The following is a 25,577-nucleotide window of genomic DNA, read 5'->3' on the forward strand; positions in this document are numbered from 1 at the left end:
GGTTTTAACGCATTGTGATTGTTTGGTGACGTAATATTGTCACCCGATATACCTATGTTGTCTGTGTGCTGCGGTGATTGTGTGTTACTCAGCCACTTTTTTTTTTCTGCCCTCAGAGGTCGACGTTATAATATTGTGTCATTTTTAATTTTTTCCCTTTTATTCATAACATGGATCAGCTGAAATTGGTTATTTGGATACTGAATTAGTGGCATTTTAATTGTAATTTTGTAAGAAGATTGATGAAAATCAGGGTTGGCTGGTTTAAACCAAAAAACGAAAGATATTTGTAAAATTATGTGTTCGTAAAATCTTTATGAACACACATTTGTGGGTTATCACGTTTCACTCCCGTATATTATTCATATTATATTTAACCTAAATTCCCCATTTATTACTCAAAGAGATCATACTGCAAGCAACTTTTGTTCTTTTAATAAGTTTATGAATGTTTCTTCCGTGATTTTCTTTACAGTTAGTAATTGTTATGCAATTGCAAATAAGGAAAAATTCTAAATATTGTTTCGTTTTAATAATGTTTACTATTGATAAAATATATTGAAATGCCGTATTTTTGGGAGAGGGGACATACAAACCCCACGAGAGGCATCTATTGAAATCAGAAGTATCTTTGGTATCTATTAATGTATAAATGGGTCAGAGCCAAAGTGGACTCAAATAATCCGTATTCTTATTCACTTTTCTTACTGATACGCAAATTAAGTCGTTGTATTTCTTTAACTTGGACTAATAAAAGTCGTAATGAACTAAATTGGACTAAATTAGTTCGCATGTACTCTGCAGTATTTTGAAATTGTCCATATGTAATTCTGTATAATGGTATCACTTGTGCAACTGTTTATTTTTTGTCCTGAATTGACTCTTGACAATTATATTAACAAGAATGTAAAGGTCAGTACAACATATTACTATCACGAGTCCTTCGTGAGTGAGTCGGCAGACGTATCGCATTTGTGGCCAATTAGTCCCGGTTTCGAGTTCAAATGGAGGATAATTTATCTCGAATGTAAGCCAAGAAGCAGTTTGGATTCCACTTGGTGTCCCCTTCCAGCATAACCCGGTTTTGCATACTAACGCTAACATTAAACAAACTTATATCTGCCCACATGTGATAAGAACTCAGAGCAAATTATTTAAACAAACAAACAAAAAAAATAATAAATAAATAAAAAATAAAAAAAATAAACCAAAAATTTTTTTTTCAAAAAAACCACGGTTTTTGCCAACCCTGATGAAAATAAAAGTAAGAGAGGTTATGTCATAGCCGTGCTACAACATTTTGCATTGCGTTCTTTCATATAGATTATCTTTTCTACTTTTAATTTTGGCGATTTTTTTTAAAGAAATGTAAGTAAATCAGTTTCAGTATTAAGTACTTTATATTTTATGAACTTTTTCCTTTAGCAGAACAGGGTTCCCACTAATTTGGAGAAATCTATTTCTATGACCTTAGGCTGGAAATTCCCTGACATTCAAGACAGTTGTCGGACGATATTGGCATATATGTATGAGAACATTTTTTTCTATAGAGACAAATAGTAATCAATTGGTCATACGTACAGTCCCTTACTTCCCATAAAAATCTTAGCAACGTCCCATACTGTGATCATTAAGCTGTAATTGGAGTACGATTAATTAAAAAAAATACATTTTATACAATTTCCCTGATTCCCAGTCTTTTCCTGAGCTCCCTGACCAGTAGGAAACCCTGAGAATACCAACTAACGAACTTTACCCAAGCGCTAATCCACGCCAAACGATCACAAAAAGAACTATTTGACATCACCATCTCAGATTGTGATGAAAGTTGGTGAAAAGCAAAAGCTTCTGGAGTAAACAACACTTGCCAAGTTATAAGTTTCAGTGACAAGTAGTTGCCAGATAGCAGCGTTGCCAAACTGACAAAAAAGTGCACTTTTTCGCAAACATGCTAAATACAAAAAAAAATCATAACTTCACTTCTAATTTAGATAGAAACGTCATGCTGGGCCTGTTGTAAAGCTGAAGGAATGCCCTTTCAATAAAGAATAGGTGTCGACCATTTCTGTTCTTTTTTTAGGGTCAAGGTCACACACTGACTTTTGACATCGAATATCTAAGTTTTGATTTCTATAATAATAATAATAATAATAATAATAATAATAATAATAATAATAATGTCATGGTGTCCACCTGTTGTGGAAATTTCGTGTTGGAATGGCTACGGGAACAGAAGTTATAAAATAATCTATTTTTTGCTTTTCTTGGGCTTAGAGTCTGCCTGCACGCAAGGTGTCTACAGAACAAATTGAAACCTGCCCTAGTAGGTTTTGTGTGTTCAGTGTTGGTTCAGTTGCGAACCTGTGAAGTTTGTGCTGGACTGTTATTGTATTTGCTTTGTATAACAGAGTTTACGACGAAGTCTATTGCAAAATTGTCGATTAATGATGAATAAATAATTCTGTGTAGCAAATGACTGTCAATTTGTGGTGGGGTCTGGGAAATTGAAAGGTATGTGAGAATGGAAAGTAAATAGGCTACGTAGCTACAAGGTGTTGAGATACATTTGGTATGGATAATCAAAGGAGTAGAGAGAAACAATTACGAAAGGTGCTTGCCATGGACGACAGAGAAGTTTCCACATCTGGAAACTAATCAAAAGATGTGACAACTGTAGGAAACGAATGAAGGACTTCCCTAGTGAAACCAGTGCATGTGCAGGTGTGAGTGGACAGAGTGCACAATGTGAATCAATTGGCTCTGAAACGGACACAGATCTTCATGCAGCGAGAAGACAAGCAGCAATCGAAGCCTTGGATGAAAGTCTGCAAAGTGTTGGCGAATCACCCATAAAGCGACAAGAAATGGAATCTGGAAAGTATAGGAAACGAAAAGTGCAGATAATCACACAGGTTATGCAAGAGCATATCTCTAATGCCAAGTAATGAACCTGTGCCAAAGCATGAGTGCTGTAAAACCAAAATGCTGAAGCAAATAAAAGAAAGGTTTGAACAAACAACTGATAGAAATGTGAAGGTAGCATTGTTGACCCTCCTGCCGATGGATTGGAGCATCAGAAAAGTACACGGTGACTGAATACAAGATACGGAAAGCTAAACACTTGGTAGCAGAATCAGGTATGTCACCGAATCCAAAACCAGGAAGGAGCTTAAGGCCAGAAACAGTGAAAATTGTGGGGAGGTATTACTGTAATGATATTGTGAGTAGAATGATGCCATGAAAGGAAGACTTTGTAACAATTAGAACAGGGGAGAGAGGAGAGCACAGACAAAAAAGGCTGATCCCGAACAACCTGAGAGAATTATACACGCAGTTTCAACAACTCCACCAGGATATAAAGATAGGATTTTCTAAATTTGCTTCATTTCGCCCTAAACAGTGTTTTCTGGCAGGAGCAAGTGGTACGCACACTACGTGTGTCCGTGTGCAGCACATGTGTCAGAACATGAAACTATTACTTGATGGATGTAAGCTGGGTAAGTTGTTGGAAAATGCAGAGATCTACTTATCAACGTACCACCAACGCATGCAACATAACACCATTGCTGTACGTGTGTTTCAGGAGACTGGTTACATTTTTGAAAGAAAACATCAACCTAGCATCTAAGATATATTATTTTTCTGATGGCGGTGGTGCACAATACAAGAAGAAAAATTTCACAAATTTACCGCACCGCTTCGATGACTTTGGAATCCATGCTAAATGGCACTTCTTTACCACATCCCATGGCAAGAGTCTCTTTAATCGGCTTGGAGGAACAACAAAGGCCAGCCACTAGAGCAAGTTTGCAGTACACATCTTCAGACCAAATAATTACTCCACCGCATCTGTTGGATTGGGCAGAGAAGAATGTGCACAACATGAACTTTGCGTACGTTACCCACCAAGAAGTTACTGCTGCAGATAAAGTTTTGAGTACACGACTTAATAAAACAAGACCAGTGTTAGGAACACAAAAGCTTCATGCGTTCATACCAGTACTAGTTGACAAGCTAGTTGTGAGAAGATATTCTACAACGACAGAAAATGTAGTGCACGACATGAGCTTTATGACAATCAGTTTCACTGGAGGAAGCGCACGTATTTGTGACATGTGCTTACGCTGATGCATGGTGGTGAGGACATGTGATGACCGTGAATGCTGACACACAGAAAGTTGTAATTAACTTTCTTCATCCCCATGGTTCAACATCATCGTATGTTTATCCCCAACCTCCTTATGTTCTGTCTGTTCAAATCACTCATGTTTTTGCTTCAGTGGACCCGTGCACACATACTGGTCGCACATATAATTTATCAGCTAAAGACGTTATTACCACACAAGAGAGAATACAAAGGATCAAGCAACACCCTATTCACTTGTAGGTGAGTACCATTTTGAAACGTGCAACATTTACTTGTTTAAAGAATTTATATCACACCTGAAAGGTTCTTACATCATATACACCCATTTAACACGGCACTTTTATTGAAGTCTACTAGGCTCATTACTCTGTAGCTTCTGTTCCCGTAGCCATCCCAACATGCAATTTACACAGCAGGTAGACACTATGACATTACACATTATTATTATTATTTTGGACAAAAATGAAAAATGTATAATTTTAGATATTCGAGGTCAAAAGTCACAATGTGTGACCTTGATCCAAAAAATAACAGAAACGGCCTACACCTATTTTCTGTTAAATGGGCATTCCTTTAGCTTTTACAACAGGCCCAGCATGACGTTTCTATCTAAATTAGGAGTGATTTTTTTTAATTTAGCATGTTTGCGAAAAATGGTACGTTTTTGTCAGGTTGGCAACACTGTTATCTAACAACTACTTGTGGCTGGTGCTTATAACTGGGCAAATGTTGTTTACTCCATAAGCTCTTGCTTTTCACCAACTTTCACAACGCAATCTGAGATGGTAAGGAATTTTGCTGAGATGATTTGAAATAGAATGACCTCCTAAAGATTCTACTATTCCTGCTCCACTGCAAATTAAAAAGCAAAACAAATAAAAGGTATTGACGTCCAAAAATTAGGCCTGAACACAACCAAGCTGTTCTATCCTGAAATACACTCGATTTAAACATTCTTACAGTTTAACGTCCTACGACTATGCACCAAGGAGAAGGGAAATGGTGCAATAAATTAAGTGGGAGGAAACGGGAGAATCTCGAAAAAAGAAATATACAGTAGTGTCGATTATCCGAAGTAATTGGGGGACATGGGTGTTCGGAAAACTGGTTTGTTTGGATAATCGAACTGTACATGTTTATTTGCCAAAAAGAAGTACTGTACAGTAAATTTATTCATAAAAAGAAGTGTGCAGATTGTTGAAACACAGCGACTGGCGGCTTGGCCGATCAGCAGCGCCTTATGAAGGCCCCATTAGAAGCAATGTTCCGCCAGCGGTGGCTCAGTGCGGCGACTACTGTGGGAAACTTGGTTTGGGAGTGAAGGGGATGATGGACGGTAGGGTGGGAGAGTAAAAGGTGCAAGCGAGTACACAGTTCGGTTAAGCGGTCGTTCGGTTGACCGACGTTCGGATAATCGACGCTCTACTGTACAATGTTTCTTAGATTTATTCATATTATACTAAAAGACAACTGAAATAAATACAACATATAAAACTGTATATACTATACGGAAAAAAGCTACGAAAGTAAACATAACCTTTTACTCCAAACATACACATGAGTAGTTTTTCTTTCTGTAAATAGCAGTTTCCCACAAACATTTTGTCTACAGATTCCTCCATTAAATGTTTAATATGTGCGATATTAACGGCAAATTATTTCGAAACAATTACATCAAACAACTGTTAAGAAAGCAAAATTAGAACAGAAAGGAAAAGGGGAATGACATGACGCAAATAATTTACACCTTGCCGGCTACCGAAACCGCGAACGCTCGTTGTCCATGTAGTTGATATACCACCGAAAACTTCCACGGAAGCAGTGTGGAATTAAAATAATTGTAAAATATATAATTCAAAAAATTTATTGAATACTGCACGCTTTCCTTCTAATATTAACAAGAGTTTGTCTCGATGCACAACTAGGATGATGATCAGACTCAGGATAAACCTGCTAATGGATCTATGAGGTACCGATACAATGGTGAACGATATATCTCAACATCCAATCCATTCATGTTTAACAGATAAAAAATAAGAATGTAAATTAAATCAAACACCATGATCAAGAAAACTTCTAGAAAACAAAAGTTCGGAAAAAAAAAAACAGCAAAACTAACCAGAAACAATAATACGAAAACACTTTTTAAGAAAGAACCTCATAAACAATTTCAAACTAATAGGAAAATTAGAAAAGAAAACAAATATAAAAATTAAATAAATGTAAATAAAACATATGAGTAATTACCTGCAATGCACGTCCCCAGGGGGAAAAAATGAAATGAAGAAATTTCAAACTATGCGCTTCGGAAAGTTAAATTTCATAGAAAAAAAAAGGGCTACTATCTAAACTAGGCTTTAGAGACTAAAAATAGACAATCTTCTTACCTACTTATCAGTATTAGATATTTACAACATGCAGATCAACGTTAGGCACATCAAACTAAATCCCTGTTTAAAATCGTAATTTTTTCCTCACTAATTTCCTTCTTATTGTCCTACAAAACATTTCCGATGGGCGACATGACAATACCCGACTTAAGAGTAGAATAAAGGGGGCTACTCGAATTGTTGAAAAATTCAATTCATTCACGATTTGCGCACACTACAGCGTCCAGGCATGTACGATAAAAACTACAGCACAAAATCATAAACAAAAGTGTGCCAGGTAGGCACTAAAAAGCATGACTGCTAAGTCTGGTTAGAGTCCGCACGGTAGCACGTACGAAGGGAGCAGGCGCATCAGCGACGATGAGTATACAAGTAGAGGATAGTGAAAGATGGGGATTTTCGCAATGATATGAGTTTCTATAACTATCGTAATGGTTTCACAGCAGTAACGCTACACTTGTAAACATAAAATACAACTTTGTACACTGTGTAGAAATAGTCCCCTCGAGAAAAATAGTAGGTAATACTATTGTCTCCATATGGACTCTTTAATTATCGTATAGCACTTGCAACTATTTTACACTATTAGTCCTACACTTGTAAATATATAATACAGCTGTTTAACGTACTATTTAATTCTTCAACCAGCAGAAATTTGATCATTAAAAACATGTTTTTCCATGCAGTTTTAAATGTTACATGCAAATTTTACAAAACCCGATGTGCCTAATCCTGACCAACACCATCTATTATGCTTAAATAAATATATCATCATCACTGATATACGGTTGTGTAATATTTACAACTTTACTGATAAATTCTCACATTCTAACCTGTACTATTTTTGAATAGTGAACCAAGGATTACTACCAACAGGCAGTGAAAGTTACAGAAACAGAGTGAATGTAAACACAGGGCTTGTTCCACCATAAACATTCATTTAAAATACGCAAATATTTTAAAATCATGAAGCTGTGCATTGCGTAGTGAGTAATCCTTACCAGGGCATTGATACACTATGTAGTATCTGACGTGCGTTTTCACGAAACTACATTCAACAACATAGAAAATTAATTCAAATACACTACACAGTTATAACAAATACAATATCTCCCAATGCACTAGAATAAACATAGTATTTAATATGATCACATTAAAATATAGCTACGTAATCATCAAAAACGCTCATATCTAGAGTAAACATAAAAGAAATCATGAATTTATAAATATCGCACGACTCATTAATTGTATCAATTTACAGAATTAGACTTTGAAGACAAACCCAACAAACAGAAAGGTATCCAATCTCCTATATGTGCATCAGTTGAATATAAGGAAGTATCTTGCAGAATTATTACTGAAATCGGGGTTTGATACAGGTTACGTAGACTGGTAACATGTTCGTATTTCTTTTGTTTATACCTCTCATCTTTAATATTTTTCACGATACTAAACATGTTCTTCTCGCATTTATAACCGACGAACCTGGTTTCTTGGCTTCCATGAAGGTTTGAAGGGCACGGGTTCGACTCCGGGATTTGGTAGCCATATTGTTTCAACTTTTCCTACCATTGTTAGACCCTCATTACACACCTGCGAAGATCGCCTAACAAGTTTCCACATCAGCTACAGGAAAATGTATATTTCTGGTTAAATTTCTAATTATATACTGTCTTCATAGTTCGTTGCTTATTGTTATTGTTATCTGAAGACGAAAAGATAAATTCGAACTACTTACCATTCTGTTTGCGTTAACATATTCTGCCGCATCCCTTACGACCCAACCCAGCTCCCTGACCTCACCAAACCTGCCTTTTTCTCCAAACAACAACTATATCAACGCCCTCTGTTGAGACACGAATTGTGCTGTCCTCTCTCGGAAGAAATCGGCAGGATTGGAAAAAACCACATCATTTCGTTTGCTGATGACGTGCAAATCTTGATAGAAAGTGGAATGTAGCATGACTAGAGTGAAGTAGTGTAAATTATCTGTAGAACTTAATTGTTACGATTTCTACATCAAGAAATTCCATGCGGCGTTTAAGTGAAGCGCATTGTAACTGCCAAATATTATCTGTGACTGGTGAGAATAATAGACCAAACTCATACCCATCTCGCTGTTGGTGTTAATTTTCTTTTTGTTTACATGCTTGTAAATGTATTTCCTTAGTTTAGTGAACTAACAGTGGAGTGGATGATTTGCTTAACTTCTTTCCCCTGTGCATTGCTACAAACTAACACTTTTCTTATTAACATGATGCAAGTGTTCCTTTCAATACTACTAACCCTACGAAAATACTAACTTTCTATTAGTGTGGTGATTTGTTGATAAGGTAGTTCACACATTTATCTTCTGTTAGAGGTGAGATGGGAGCAAAGAATAAAAAGTCCAAGCCAAAATCAGTACCTAATGCTAAACCACAAAAATCGAAAAATGTAAATACCACTGTACAAGACGAACGCACTCAAGCAGACAAAGAAAACAACATCAGTAGTTTGTCTAAAGAACAAATCAAGGCAGAGCTAAGGAAAAGAGGACTAAATATTTCTGGAAATAAGACAGTTCTGGTATGATATCTATTCTAATTGCAATTCGCTTTAGTTATAGCTAGTCTATGCTCACAAAACGTTATTATATGTTCCCATACGAGCAAATGAAAATTAAGAACCCCTGGTAATTAGTTCCGTAGTGTTTGGATAATGAAGGAAGTAAATAGAATGATGAAACATTTTGGTATTTACGCTTCATATTGGTATATCAGAAGACAGTACAGTAATATGGAGTGAGCTTTTTGATTCCTATTCTGCATATTTTTATGAGTAATCCGGCTATTTGTTAAGATAATAATGCAAAGGTATTTGAGTCCTGTTCATTACATACGGTATGTTTACAATATCGTTTTTTAGTGTTTGTGCCGTAAAGGAGGTCTAGCGTATTAAGGACTAGGTTAGGGTAGGATAGGGTAGAGATAGTGAGTTTAGTTTCGAATATGTTCCATATTCCTGGACTTACTTTTTGGCATTAGTGCTGTTCTTGGACCAATTTGAAAATCGAAATAAAGTACGAAAATGTACTGCATTCGGTTACATTTGGTTGCATTACATTAAGTTACGGTAGATTACGTTACATTAGGCGTGCAGATTACTATCTTGCAGTGTTCATAATATACGGTACGTAGTAGTAGTAGGAACGGGTTAGAAGCCCCTTAAGGGTTAGTTGGGTTCTGTTCCCGACATGAAATGGGCAAATTAAAGACTTGTCCAAATTTTTCTGTACATTTTACAATCTATGGATCTGTATGTAAAACAAGTGTACCTATCCGCGAAATAGTCCATCCTCCTCCACATACAATGCCGCTTACAAAATGACAAACAACCAACAAATACAACCACTTTCTTAACTTTTACTATTCCCCTTACCTGACTTTCAATCATTCTTCCTCGCAAACTTAAGTAAATTTTCCAATTGACCCGATAAATTTCCTAAAATAGGTCCGGCGATACAGCACTTGATCCTACTTCTTTTTATTTCCTAATGAAGTTTCAATTCAGGTTAGTGAACGTATTCACTATCAAAATAGGAAAGATTACCACCCAAAGATCACATATTAGTGGAACTGGGAAAAAGGTAAATTTACGTCAGCGAGATTCGAATATGGAAACTATGTAAATATTATTAAATACTGTAATTATTGTTGGGTAAATCCCATAAATTCCGCCGCGATCACTCATATTGTAAAGAGAACAGAACCTAATCTAATCTAACATATCCTAACGTGTGTTTCTTAAGCTGGCGGGGTTAACATAATTTATGCTTTGCTGTTAAATATTTAGAAGTAAACTTGAACTCGTATCGTTTCAATGTGATTTTGCACGCTTGCCATGGACGAACAGATTAACAATATCTCAGCTTGGAAGCCACTGTGGTTGAAGCGTCTGTAGGTAGTGTATAATACAACAGTGGGTTAAGGTTCTGCTGATGACAACCACATGAACCTTTTTTTTAAACAGAGTATTACTAATTAAGTGTTCTTGTTTTAATGTACTTTGCCCACAATTGCATCTGTTTTATTTCTCCTTCACTCGTACTTGTTATTTAGAATTTCATGACATCAATATTCTTCACTAAATACGAATGCATCTATATTATATTACTGAGCAAAAGTAGTACATCTAACTTTGAAGTGCAAACTCCCTTCTACTCAGAAATAACGAAAACTGTGAATTCTTTCCTTATCACCCCGACGGCAGAACTTTCTTTCTGGGATGAGCTTTTGTAAGTCAAAAAATTTCAGCAGAAAAACCACTTGTGAATATTAAAAATGCGCTTCACGAGACGTAAAAAAACAGTTGAAACTATATTTTTGCGAGTCGTCCGTGCATTTAAGACATCTACACACAGCAGACATGTTTTATACTTTTCTGTTGGCTCTTTTTTTTTTTCTTTCTTTCTTTCAATTTTTCTGCACAGGCGCGGCAAATTTTCAGTGATCACATCGTAGATTGCAGCATGTTCTGCTATGTGGCTTATCGCTGTGAGGAAGGATATAGTTTCTTACCCACCCATTTTCACTCCCTTTCATTTTTAAATATTTCCAACAAGGACAGAAGCACTATTGGGTTTCGAACCCTAATAAAATATTGTCAGTGGTCGAAGTGAGACGGTATGTGGTGGTATGTCATACCGCCTCTGGTTTCTCAGTGATCAAGGCAAACTCTCACTGGAAAGTGGATGCTTATATACTTTTATACACAGTAATTAAGGAGTTGCTTCGCATGTCAAAGATTTTATTATGTAGAAAAAATTCTGAGTTGTTAACACCAACAGTTTTGTTATATTTTTCCTTCTTTTGTTTTTAAAATGATGTGTCTACAAAGAAGTTGGCCACTTGCTTCTACGCAAGAACTTGTGTTGGTTTGCAGATAAGGGACACCTGGCAGAAAGGAATCGATCATGAACCCAATCCAAACAAAAGGCAGCGTATTGAGACGTCTCTCTTTCCATAATATTTCTGTCATCTCTGTGACCATGATCTCATGCATGTGTGATGTGAGGTTTATCATAATTCCATAATATACCTTGTCCTGTAAAGAGAAAACATCCTCCGGTGATTCCTGAAACAGCTATCATAGTCAATTAAATTCAGCATTGTAAATTTTAATCCAGTCACTTCCTTCAACTAAATTCTTATTCAGGAGACGTCATTGTAATATATTTCAACCTATATGTTATAGGTTAGCGTACGCGCCTTTGGCGTGGTAGACCCGGGTCTACCACGTTAACCAGTAGGTCCCGTCTCATATAGCCTCGCTGCTGAAAGGAACATTAAACTCAAAATCAACGCAACTCAACTCATTTACCATACAAATCCATTTTGAAGAAATTACTTAATTTTTATCGCAGTACATTCCTGGTTCTTGCTCTTCAGAAACCTATATACATATGTATATTACACTACCGCAAATACATTTATAGTAACCACTATCGTAGTTATCACTTCAATTCAGTGTCAATATGTGACCTTAAGACTAATTGTGTTGTTCTATTAACCCTGGGTATTTTTAACCAAAGTATTTTTTGGTTAAATGAAATACCAACGGGGGACCTCTAAGACCCACAACTTTAAGATCATTATTTCTCATGGAAAATAATTTATCCTGTCTGATATGAACTTCGGATGTCTAAGACATCATATATTTTTTTATTTTCTATTATTACTAGGTTTCTAAGTACAGTGTTGTTAACTATATTATGTGTAATTGTTTAAGTTACCATTTTTATATATATCAATAAATATGATCAATTTATTTATTTGTTTGTATGGCGAAACTACCATACAGATCAATAACAACTTGGTACAGTGTAGTATGTGTGCAAAGGTGGCTTCTAATCGCATTTCGGTGGAGGTACGGTAGAGTAGTGTGGAATGTGAAGAGTGGGGTGTACTTCAGTATTCCATTGAATTTAGGGATAATCTTTTATACTATTACCCTTGGAATGGCGAAATTCTTTTAAATTTTGTTTCCACGAAAAGATAGATAGTGTGAGGGACCTTCATTGGGCACCATAGGAGATGTCACCAGAGAAGCAGTGTTGCCAGCCCAATATAAAGTTACAATTTTTCTATTAGCACAACGTCAGGTTTTTACACCTTTGGAATGCACATGTAAAACATAAGCAAACAAGATACCATTTGTCTGTCAGTTTTGCAAACTAACACCACTACAGCATCATGAATATTACAAGGTATTCAGTGCAACAAACATACCACTGCTTCCATTTGCATTATCAAATAAAATGTTCAAATCACCGTCTTCCGCATCAAAACCTGACAGGTTTATTTCCACTTCGCTATCTTCGAACTCACTACCTTCCATGTCAGATTCATTTAAAAGATCTGTAAGTTCTTTCTCAATTGAACTTTGGCAAAGAGCACGATTTGCTATTGTTCCATGCTGTTATTGTCACAGAATAACAGACTGACATTTTCCTATCAAATATGCGTCTTCAGTCAGTTTTGCAGGTTGCTGCTTGTAAATTCTGCGATTAAAAATACTTTATAACACCAGAGTTGCAGCAGCATAGTTCTTTCCTATTACTGCTGAAACTTGATTCTCTCTCTCTCATATATATATATATATTAGGGTGGTCCTTAATTTTCGATTTCCGAACTTCTTTGCTCCCAACCCCTAAATTGGTTCCATGTCGGACCAAATTAATCTGTGAAAAAAAATGGGCTCAATCGAAGAATATTTAACCGACCCCCAAGCGACTTAAACATCTAAATGCATTTACAATGTATAGTATATGGCAAAAGTTTGTAATAAACTCTTGTAACTTAAAAATGGCTGCGGGAAAGGAATCATATCTTGGATAAAGGTTGTAGAAGTAGATCCATACCTGATACTGAGTAGTGACCGAGATGAGGCATATCTTTACGTCCATCATCTTGGATTCGGGCACAAAATTTTAAATAGAAATGACCTCGTATGATATATCATTTTGAGGTAGTTTTGATGACAAACAGATGTCTGCCTTTATTTTCCACTTATCTCTGAACATGTAATAATTAGTAACTATGGAAAATAAAAGCTCCGAAGTAATAAAACTTAATATTCTGTGAGTTTATATCTCTGTACGGGCTGCAGATTTATAAGATTGTTGAATAGTTTCACTTATTATTTAAACATTCATTATATTATTTATGTAATTTCATTTCATATAAATAATTTCAATATAAGCTGGTGTGTATTTCGACGGGATGTAATTATATAACAACATATATAATTATTTCCTTGTTACATGTATGTAATACAGGGTTTGAAAAAACCCGGGCTTTTTTGAAAAAGCCCAACCTACCTGGGCCCATATGGGTTTTTTCGGGTATTTTCGGGTTTAATTGGGTTTTTTCGGGTTTAATCGGGTTTTTTCGAAATATTTCAATGTCTTTGGGGTAAAAGTGTTAAAATGTTATTTATATTTGTGATTTATGTTTCAAGATTGTCATTGACACAACTTGCAACAATTTTCTACTCAATGCTGTTTTGAAAAAATGGCCGCCATTTTGAAATTTTACATTCGATCGCCGAGAAAATCTATACAGCAAATTTAGCACAACTTGTGCTTCCACCGTCAAAATTTCAACTTAAAAGACTGAAAATTGCGCTTCGTAGCGTAGATACTCGCTGTTTTGAAAAAATTGCCGCCATTTTGATATTTTTCGTTGGTATGCCGCCAAAATCTATACAGGAAATTTAGATTGTCTCTTCTTGTACTGTGAAAATTTTAACTTAAAAGGCCGAAAGTTGTATCCTGTAATGTGTGTGGTAAAGGCAAACGAGTTGAGTTGATTTTGTGTTTAACGTCCCTTTTAGCAGCGAGGCTATATTACACGGGACCTACTGATTAAAGTGGAATCCGAACCACATGATCTCCCTCCGGGATGCAAACCCGGGTCACCCACGCCGAAGATGCGTACACTAACCGCTTAGCCATGAAGGAGCTCGGCAAACAAACGAACAAATGTAGATCAAGTCATCCAGAAGCCTGACTGCTATTCGCCAAATATGAATACAAAAGGGGTCTATTAATTTAAAACAAAGATACAATTCATGTTGTATGAAATAAATAAATGTTTCAAAATGTCTTATATGAAATTAACATCTTCCAGCGTAAATAAACCTGTCATATTTTCTCCATTAGAATACGGGACACCTCAGATCCCCCACCTCAACTTTCCAACACAATGAATTGAACTATAGTCTGGTTATGAATAAAAGTATAATAGGCCGCGGTGGCTCAGTGGTAGAGCATTTACCTCTGGTGCATGGGGTCCCTAGTTCAATCCCAGCTCGCGCCAAATGAGCTCTGTGGTAGACAAACACCGTGTGCGTGGGTTTTCTCGGGATTCTCACATTTCCTCCCACTTTCTTCATTCCGTCATTTCATTCATTTCTCATCATCACCGTCACCTTGAGCATAGCAGGCATAACCATGAGACTAAAAGTAAAAGATTTCATTTTTATTTTATTTTATTTTTTTTTTTTCAAGAATATAATAGGCGAAAGTTCACTAAGCAGCAGCTGTTTTTCTCTCTTCGTACCCTGTAATTAATTGTACAGACTGAAGATGCCTAAAAACTTAAAATGTGCTATAAAAATGCTGTACAGGAAAACAATATGCAAATTATTTAAATCAGTGATACAATCTACTTTCAATATTCTTCGCGCGTTTAGCAATATTTATTTACATGGATTTATTTGCCAAAATTACGTTCGTCAGTTTAATCTGATGAAAAGCTGATTTTTCTCCCTGTGTCGTGTGAAATTGTCAGGACCAGATTTACATTTTTCTAAGACGTGGACCAAAGCACAATTCTGAGCCCCTAGCCCCTGAAAAAGATTATAATTCTTGTTAACTTACTTAATGTGTTGCTGGAGAAAAGGTCAGCCATCTTCCCCCGTGTTTGTAAATGTAGAAACACTCAAAGCCATTTTATTATTATTATTATTTTTTAATCCGGAGAGTATCCGAGTTTCTATCAAGTTTAATGGAAAAAGTAGCATTCCAAATTTCGCTTGCTATCAAGTCGAACAGGGTGGTGTAATAACTTCCTCGAAACTGTTACATGCAACAGCGTACTGTACATTCACTAATTACAGGATTCCCAGCCAATGTCAGAATTTTTTTGTTTTTCACTTTTCGAATAAGCTGATATTGATAACAGAAATGGAACAGAGTTAAAATACGGGACATTTCACTCTTCCGACTAAATTTATGGGGACGCGGGACACTCGGGCCCAAAAACGGGACTGTTCCGTTTTTTACGGGACGTATGCCAGGCTTAAGCGTAAAATAAATAGTTTTATTATTGAAGTATTCATTTCCGATCCTTCTGCGTTTAATTCGGGAATTTCTCGAGCACTTCTTTCACGGCGTGTACATCAAAACTTTCACTAGTACGGAAATTTGAACTCAGCACTTGAAATAGTAAGCGTTACATAGTCTTCGGAACCCCGAGCATTAAGCTTCTTAAATTTGACAAGAATTTTTACGCTATTGCTGGTGTTGATTCTACAGAATGCTTATTTGAAGAGTAGCAACAAATGACTGAACTGTTATGGTTCAACCAACACCAGCTATTTTAGTTGAAAACACTTGTGTTTTACATCAATAGTAAGAAATAATACTAATAGTTTTACTAATGTATTTACATATGTACTATTAGTACCGGCACCTATGACCTTAAACCCGTCAAACGTATGAGTGATAACGTCCCTCGGTGTCGCTGAGTCGACGAGCACACTATTCACGGAAAATATTTTCTAAAGTACAAAATTGCTTCTTTTACTTCAAAAGGCTATAAGCATAATCCATACATTAATTTGTTCTATAACTATCTCAAGCCAAGTTTTTTTTTTTTTTTTTTTTAACTCATTTAGCGCATTCAGAGCTTTATAAAGGTCTTATGTTGAATGTTGTTGTATATCTTAACGTAAAAGTATCTAATTCGCCAAAGAAAAGTCTAAAATCTGATAAAAATCACTTACAATGTAATCACCTTAGTTGTACCAATAATATACTAACAAATAGGTCAAAAACCCAGGTGGGTTTAAAGTGGTTTTTTTCAGGTGGGTCCAACCCGAAAAAACCCACCGGGTTTTTTCGGGCTGGGCCCACCTGGGCAAACACTGATGTAATAGTTTATAAATATTTTAGTAACCTATAAAGAAAAAAACAATATTGAAAGAAGATAAACTATTACTAGAAGATAAGCTAAAAAGAATTAAATGACCAGAGATAAGTTGAAAATATAAGGAAATATTAAATAAAATCTTTAAATTTAACGTCCCACGGTTTGAAAATATAGGAAGAAATGTTTTTATAATGAAAGGTTACCCAAAAACGATGTCACAAAACATCATTTCAATTTAAAATTTAGGGTCCGAATACAAAATTGCGGAGTTCAAAATGGCCGCCATCATGCTATTTCTCAGGGTAAGATGCGGATTACTTCCAATCCCTGTATCCAAGATTTGGTCCCTTTCCCTTCCCTTTTGGTCCCTTTAAAGTAAGAAGGGTTTATTCCAGACTTTTCCTATATATTAACATATTGGATATGCATTCAAACTTTAGGTCGCTTGGGGGTCGGTTAAATATTCTTCGATTGAGCCCATTTTTTTCATGGATAAATTGGGTCCGACATGGAACCAATTTAGAGGTTGGGAGCAAAGAAATTCGTAAAAAAAAAAAAATTCGCCATGTAATTAAGGACCACCCTAAATATATGTATAGTATGTATGATTATATTATAAAGTGACAACAGGTGTTCACAGGTTTGCAATAATAAACTAATATAAAATGAAATACTGAGGTCCCAAGGAAATAATCAGAAAAAAATATGTACTATTTTAATGTGTAGTTGGCAACACTGAATCAGAATAATAGTTCAGAGTGCCCCTGCATTTTGTAATACCAAAATTGTTTCAAAGGAAAATAAAATAAATAGCCAAAATACTGGAATGTAACAGCATATGCGGTGAACAGCCCATTAGTGCTACCAAGGGTTATGGGGGGAGGGGGGGCGCTCTGAGGCCCACAACGCTTTCTTTATTTATGAATAGAAAAAATAAAACACTGAAAAGTAAGCAAGTACATTTTACGATAAATGCAGTCAAACCTGACAATATCAATTCTTTTCAGATTTTTTATCCAATTAGAAATGTTACAAACTTATCCTTTCAGAGCACTTCTTATCAAATTGACTTCACGGTCTTTTTAATTAAGCCATTACCATCAATTTTGGCCAGAATGTAGAAAGTCATTATTTAGGAATCGTGTTTGTTGATGGAGGTCATATCCACACGGAAAGTAATCAACCATCTCCGGTTCTAAGGCTGATAACTATAGAGCAAAAATGGTCGTAGATAACGAGAAGTGGTTTCCTGCAGTCGTTTAAGTGTTCCAAAAATATATATTTCATCTCAATTCGTAATTCTGTACTAAAACCTTAAGTGATTGAAATCCACTACAGCTTCTGGGTTAAGTATTAATCTACATAGAGCGCAGAGATGTTAAAAGCGAGAAGTTTTTTTTTTTTTTTTTTTTTTTTCTAAAATCTCTTTAGCAGTCTAAGGATAAGTAACATCTCCTCTCTTAAATCCTCTATTCAAGCCAAAGGTGGCAGAAATCAACCACTTCGGGTTTTAACGTTCATCGCCATAAAGTCGAAACGGTGATAGATGGTAAGAAGCTGGTTTTTGCAGTCAGTTAAGCTTTCGAGAATATATTCCATCGCTGTTCTGATCTCCCTACTAAATCTGAAAGTGGTAGATATATATACAACTTCAAATTTCACTACTTCGTTTGGAAAATATCTTGCCATACAAACCAAACTCCTTCACGTGGTGTACACAAGGCACTGTTACGTGTTCTATTCTGTTGATTGAATTCCGAGCTTTTCTGGTGTTCAACATTTGTTTATTTATGAAAGTTCAGCGTCCCTTTTCAACACGCATGCTACGTGAGATGTGAACCTACAGTTTAAGGTGATATCCAAACCACCGTAATGCGTTCAAATTTCAGTGTGCTCCAACGGAGAATCGAACTCGAGACGACGTGCAACAAAAGCGCTTTAGCTTCTACTTTAGCTTATTTTTATTTTATTGTCACGGTCGGTTGTTAGCATATACACTTGTATTATCACAATAACCACTGGTTTGGCACTTAGTTTTACAAACGTCAAGCGGTCGCTGCAGTGTTCCACTTTGGTTACACTTCTTGCTACTTCGTTCTTCATTGCTATCGCAATACCATTCTTGGTCTTAACTAGGGATGGCCAGAACCGGTTTTCAGGTCTGAACGGAACCGGTTCTTCGGATCCAGGTCTGGAACCGGTTCTGAAAACCGGATCTCCAAGAACCGGTTCGTCCCGGAATCGGTTAGCTGGAACCGAAACTGTGACTATCCCTACGCTAAACCCGAGCTGCTGGCAGGCTGTGGACAGTGTACTAAATGAAATGGTGGAAGCGACAGGCAGGCGCCCAAGCGGCGGCCGCTTGTCTCATTTGGCTAAATAAACTGGGTAACTGGCAAACTCATTGGCTAAACAGGTAAACTGACCCACTCATTTGGCTAAACACCCACTGGTGGACCAAATTTTTTTCTGGGCTCCCAAGCGTGTCTGGGCGGGGAGAACACAAGCGCATGGTCCTCTTTGCAGTGTTTTGAAGGTGAACTTTGTGCGTCCTTTACGGGTCTTTGGGGGCTTTCGGATCCAGGTCTCAAACCGGTTCCTAAGATCCGGTTTTGGATCCATGTCCGGAACCGGTTCTGAAAACCGGATTTCCGAGAACCGGTTCCGCCGGAACCGAAAATTGTGGCCATCCCTAGTCTTAACGTCACCCAAATGGAATATTGTGTAATTTTCCGATACTATTTCACCTTTTCCTGACTATCTCACTTCATTCAAGCCCCGTATATTCAGTTTACACTTATCCATTTCCACTTTTAAATTTTCAAGTTTACCCGCACGTCGTAAAGTTTGTACTTCGAGGTTCCTATGCTGAAATTAAAGTTATTATTTTCTCATCTGATAATTCTTCCCGGAGTAGTCTCCACCTGCAGAACCGAACGGGGGACTATTTTACCTCCGGAATGTTTTACCTCAGGAAGTGCTAATATTATATTTATTCTTCTTCGTCCCTCCTGGGGAAAAATATAATGTGGTAATATTCCCATTTCCTTTTCACATCTCCATGCCGTTGATCACCTTGTGTTTCATCCGCCTTTTAGGACAGTTTACCTTCCTAAGGACAAGAAGGTGCCCTGACATCCACTCGCTCATGTTGGCCCTCCGAGGCGGCCTCCGACCTGGTAGAGATTGACTCCTAATCAGGGTTGTGCCGTGGGGGAAGGGGGGCAAGCGGGGCAACGGCCCCGGGCGCCGAAGTAAGGGGGCAAAAAATTCGGGAGAAAAAAGGAAGAGATAGAAAAAAATGCTTGGAATATATATGTATGGGGGCGCCGTCGTATACACGCCCCGGGCGCTGATTTTCCACGGCACGGCCTTGCTCCTTATCCCGAGTCAGTCTGTCACTACCTACGTTAGCCGCTTAAGAGTTGCCCGCTTTCTCCTGCAAGGAGCTGTAGGTTGGGATTTTGTCTTCGTTTAGATGAGACCCGAAGGAATTTCTCAAACCTCTCCAGTACTTTTAGAAAGCCCATGGTTATTCTCAACAAATCTCATGGCTACTCTCAAGTTCCATTTAACTAGTTACCGAGTTGGAACAGTCCTTTTTTTTCTCCTCCTCTCCGATATTATTAATAAAATCAGTTGGTATATTATATATCGTGACTGCCTTTGCATTCCTCATCTTGATTTCGGTTTCTCAAATTGTCTCGAAGTATCATGAACCGTTTATCATCCTGAGTCACTTTGTTTTCCTTTTCGATTTATAGAGCACGTTGTCTACCCTTACTTTCATACAAACCTTGAGTATATTCTTGTCATCTTATTAAAACTGGGTTGATTCCACTTGCTAATTCCCCCTTGTTAGTTTTCGCTATTATTGTCTGTTGTTTTCTCCTAATTTCCAATAATTTTACCACCCTGTGCATTACATTTTTCATGATTTGTGGGCACACTAACTCTGTAATTTAAAATCCTGCGGCACGCCTATAAAATTTAAACTTTTGTTCATAGCAAATTTCGAGTTACCTTGTATTTTTGATCATAAAGAAATACTAACTACGATTTCTGCAATTGCCTGGCTATTAGATAACAGAGTATTGTTACCCATAAGGAGGCACAGTGGTTTAGTAGCTCAGTTGTAGATCGTTTACCTCTGGTGGGTGGGGTCACTGGTTCTATCTCCAATCAAATAAATTTGTGATCGGCAACATCGTGTCCGTGGGATTTCTCGGGGTACTTCCGTTTCCTCCCACATTATCATTCCATCAAGTCTTTCATCGCCATTCTGTTATTTTAGTCATCATCTTCCTTAGCTTAAAGAGCATAATCGTGGGATGTTATACTGAAATATTTCATTTTAAAAGCTATAAATAAAGGTTCCTTTACAGCGTGCATTATATTTCGCGATGTCTTAACTCACTCCCACCACATCAATGATTCTGTCGGGCATACCGTTTGAAAATGGCTGCTCGTCTCTTTCAATTGGTATTTTCTTTTGTGGAACTATTCTGCGGCTCGCCCTGTCAGTTTCTCTTCGTAATTCGTTATTTGATTTCCGTTACATCTTTATCTTTCTTGATATTATTCTGCTCTCAGGATAGCTTTTCGGAGGCACACAGTGATTAGTTTCATCACAGATAACCAGTGGTCCTATTCAGCCGGTTCGCACCGGTTCGGGCGAACCGGTTGATAAAATACTTCGAGTTCGCAAAACCGTTTGTTATGCCGAGATAAACCTACATACAAACACATACACACAATCACCAGGCCAAGCATGGAAGAAAGGAGCCAAACAAAGTATATGTTTAAACCTGGCAGAACCCATTTTCAGAATTTGAAAATTAAATCATGCAGATTGTTTGTTCACGATTGTTCTCATAAAATTTTCTTTTGTTCAGGATTTATAAACAATTAATACTAAAAACAAAATGGGCGGTGGCAACTTCACGTAGCAGAACCCATTTTCGGCAATCGAAAATTAACCATGCAGATAAGATTTCTATATCTTTTGTATTTCTCTTAGCATAACAAGGGTGTGTATTGCAAATTTGAGCTGGAAGGGAAAGCTTGTAGAATACAAATTTTTCGCAGCCAAAAACAATTGACCTATTTGAAGAACATTACTTCGCTCTGTACATACGAGAAGATTAATGGAGGGCGGGGGGGGGGGGATGGTAAATTTTATTTTAAGTGTCTTTTTTTCTTAGAAATTCTTACAGCTACAGCCTTAAACGTACGATTTCCCATAAGAAAGTATATACGTTTATTCCTTAATCTCAAATGCTCAGATATCAAGAATGAGAACTGGGATCATATGAGTGAAGTAGTGAGGGTTATTTACATTTGAAACTCATACATACCATTATTAACAATTGTCGATCCATTGCTGGATGGTCTCTTAAATACTTTTTGACAACCATCTATGTTAGATAATTCTTTCGAAATGCAACATAATTTCGTCACACCATTTGTATGCTGTGTAGGTCGCAATATGTCACAAGAAAATTATATCTACCTCTCCGTCTACTATATATATATATATATATATATATATATATATATATATATATATATATATATATATATATATATATATATATATATATATATATAAGAGAGAGAGAGAGAGAGGGAGAGGGAGAACCGGTTGTTTAAAAATTAGAATAGCAGCACTGCAGATAACATAAGTTGGTGGTGGATAATCCCATGCCTATGGGGTTTCTCAGGATTCCGTGAGAAGTGAAGAGGAGCAAGAAGAATAAGAGATGTGAAGAAAATTAATAGTGAATGGAGTGAGACATTAGTCATATTGAATACCTATGCAATCTGTATTTTAAGCCCAGTCATTTATTTGGGAGTATTATTTCGCTGTTTCCTTTGAAATGATCTGTAATTTTAATCATGTGATTTTAGTGATTTTTTTTCATGGATAATTAAAGGTCCTAGGTTTTTCAAAATTAATTTACATTTCATACAAATATAATTTTACTTAAATTTGATTATTATAGTATTAAAATTATATAAGACAAAACATCATTTTCATGAAGTAAGGGACATCTAAATACTGGGCTATTCAAAATGATCTTCGTAAGGGGCTACGGTGGCTCAGTGGTAGAGCTCTTACCTCTGGTGCGTGGTCCCTGGTTCGGTCCCCGGCCCAGTATGATTGCGGTGGACAACACCGTGATCGTGGGTTTTCTCGGGATACGCCGGTTTCCTTCCAATTTTTCATTCCACCAATTCTTCCATCATCATTCACTTGCCTTAGTCATCCGTCTCCTCTAGCCTAACAGGCATAATCATAAGACGTTAAATCAAAGGTTTAATTTCAAAATTATCTTCCCGATTGCAAATTTTAATAACTCACGTTTCTAAACACGTACATTCATGAAAGTAATATAAAATGAAAGAGGAAGTCAAATAAAATTTTAGTACTTGGCAAAGTTGATGTATTAGTTGCGCATCTTGCCGCTGGGGCGACAGTAACACAAGATGAAGACAGCAAAGCTTTTAGTGTGCTAAATGTTCGTAGTAACCATCTATTATTAGTGTCCAAAGAAGTTTTAGAATTAAGTTTGGAGAACCTCCTAGCGGGCACAGTATTCGTAAATGTTACTTCGATTTTAAAGGAAGAGGATGCATCTGCAAAAAGAAATCTCCCTGTCACCCATCAGCAAGTTCGGAAACAGTGGAGCGTGTGCGGGCCAGTTTCACGAGGAGCTCACAGAAATCCACGGTAAAAGCAAGCAAAGAATTGGCAGATACTGCAGCCTACTGTGTGGAGGATTACCCTTAAGCGACTGAAATTTTATCCATACCGGTTGACATTGTTGGAGGCCTTGATATCTAGCGACAAAGAGAAGAGACTTGAATTATGCATTACGATGCAAAATCTAATGGAAACAGATGATTTCTTGGAATCCGCGTTTTGGGTGCAGTGTTCGAACAAAATGTGCGAGTCTGAGGTTCGGAAAATCCTCATATGTGCGAGGAGCATATTCGCTATTCCCGAAGGTGAATGTGTTTTGCGCGGTCTGCCAAGGGAAGGTGTACGATTCTTTCATCTTTGATGCGGATATTGTCACAGGACTTCCATATCTACACATACTGCTGACATGGCTATTCTCACAGCTGGAAGAGTAACATAAGGATTACATTTTCCAACAGGATGGGGCACCACTACATTTTCATAGAGATGTCAGAAGGAGCTGAACAGAAGCCTTGCACATAAATGGATTTTACGTGCAGGTCGTAGGGATGAAGAGCTGCTTTCTTGGCCTCCCCGTTCCCCTGACCTTACTGCGTGTGACTTCTTTCTGTGGGATTTTGTGAAAAAGAAAATTACCAGCCACTATAAATGATCTTCGAATATGCATTACAGACGGCGTGTTATTCGTCATTAGCGAAATGTTATAACGTGTTCGGCGGGAATTTGACTACAGGCTTGATGTGTACCGAGTTCAAAAGAGGCTTATATTGAATACCTGCGATTTGAAAAATGATAGGTATGTAATGAAACAAAACTTTTTGAGTTTCCGTTTTTATTTGATATCATTTTCATGTATGTGTGTTAATAAACGTGAGTTGTTAAAAGTTTGTAATCGGGAAGATCATTTTGAATAGCCCTGTAGTTTTATAGAAGACAGTAAAATCAAATACTTCAGATTCCAGCTCATTTGAAAGAAAACAAAAACAGTAAGTTCCCTATTAGTCACTTGCCCTGAGAACAAGAAACAAATTGAAAAAGGAGAGAAAGAAAGTGGAAAAGAGAATCCAAAGAAAAAACAGATGAGCGCAAGTGAAAGGAATGCGGACAGAAAAGTATGTTATAAAAGGGAAAGCACTGTCCGTAAGTTTTCTAGTAACAAGAACGTCTTGAGAAAGGCTCGGTTACGGTGCCGGAACATATCAAGATTCCCATGTTTTTAATATATCACGAAATATGTTAGAGGAGATGGAAAATGGGGAAGATACCTTGCAATCTAATACTGGAGTGAATGCCTCGACATTATTTGCAGATTATTGGTTTGAAATATATATATATATATATACAAATTATGCAAAGGGAGACAGAAAAAACATGCTTAAACATCAAGTCATGATTATGGGCGTTAAACATATAACATGCACGAAGCACATGTCTATCTTCAGTCACTATATTGTTCCTTTTCTATAATTGCACTATTCCATAATAAAGCCATGAGATCGTAGATTCTCACATTGACCACAAAAATCACAAAAAGCCACTTCATGCATTCTGGCTTTTCATTTCTTCTTCCCCTTCCTATTTATTTCTTCGCAGTCTCTATTGTCTTGTAACTAGCGCATCCACCTTTGGTGCACAGGGTTCTAGTTCGATTCCCGGTGGTAAAGCATTGAACGATGGTTCGAATTCCACCTTAAACGATAAACTTCGTTCTGAAAAAGGGATGCTAAACTTTAAAAGAAAAAGAAACACTGTTCTGTTTTTTAATTCCTATGTAATTTTAGTTAATGTTTAAAATGAATGTAGGAGTGTTTCAACGAAGGAAGAGCGAGATTCTTTGCAATTGAATTCCATAGAATCAATACGGTAAGTGAATGAGTTTGAATATGACGTGTTGATAAAATAAAGAGCCTTGCTGATAAAGATTGAGCCTTACCAAGAAAGATAAGCTAGGAAGCTGAAACTCCCACATATTTCCCTAGCAAGTGAGTGCATTTGCGACATCTGTCCTGCAACTTTTTAAGTCCTTGTAAATAGAAATATTTTGTCTCCTGCTGTATCCACTCATCTGTAGCATCAGTTGCCGTTTGAACACTCTTAAAACGGTAACCTTTGAGATGTTTTTGAGATTCGGAAATAGA

The 25,577-nt window shown here is 36.9% G+C and overlaps 2 protein-coding genes across 4 annotated transcripts in view; one reads left to right on the plus strand and one right to left on the minus strand.

The window, feature by feature from the left end:
* Positions 1-8,425, minus strand: part of LOC145693013 (uncharacterized) — a 53,608-nt gene extending 45,183 nt beyond the window's left edge. The window contains exon 1 of the mRNA XM_081768663.1: positions 8,276-8,425. The gene's annotated coding sequence lies outside the window, so the exon portion shown is untranslated. The remainder of the gene's footprint in view (positions 1-8,275) is intronic.
* Positions 8,426-8,444: 19 nt separating this feature from the next.
* Positions 8,445-25,577, plus strand: part of Tango5 (Transport and Golgi organization 5) — a 74,152-nt gene continuing 57,019 nt past the window's right edge. The window contains exon 1 of one of the 3 annotated variants that reach the window (XM_081768668.1): positions 8,445-8,656. Coding sequence is in view for 1 of the 3 variants with exons in the window: in XM_081768664.1 (XP_081624790.1) it covers positions 8,905-9,105 (201 nt within the window). In the remaining 2 variants the exon portion in view is untranslated. The other 2 variants (XM_081768666.1, XM_081768664.1) reach the window with 2 other exon arrangements.

Source organism: Thermobia domestica, chromosome 8 (assembly GCF_964235325.1).
Source record: "Thermobia domestica chromosome 8, izTheDome1.hap1.1, whole genome shotgun sequence".
Classification (NCBI taxonomy): Eukaryota; Metazoa; Arthropoda; class Insecta; order Zygentoma; family Lepismatidae; genus Thermobia; species Thermobia domestica.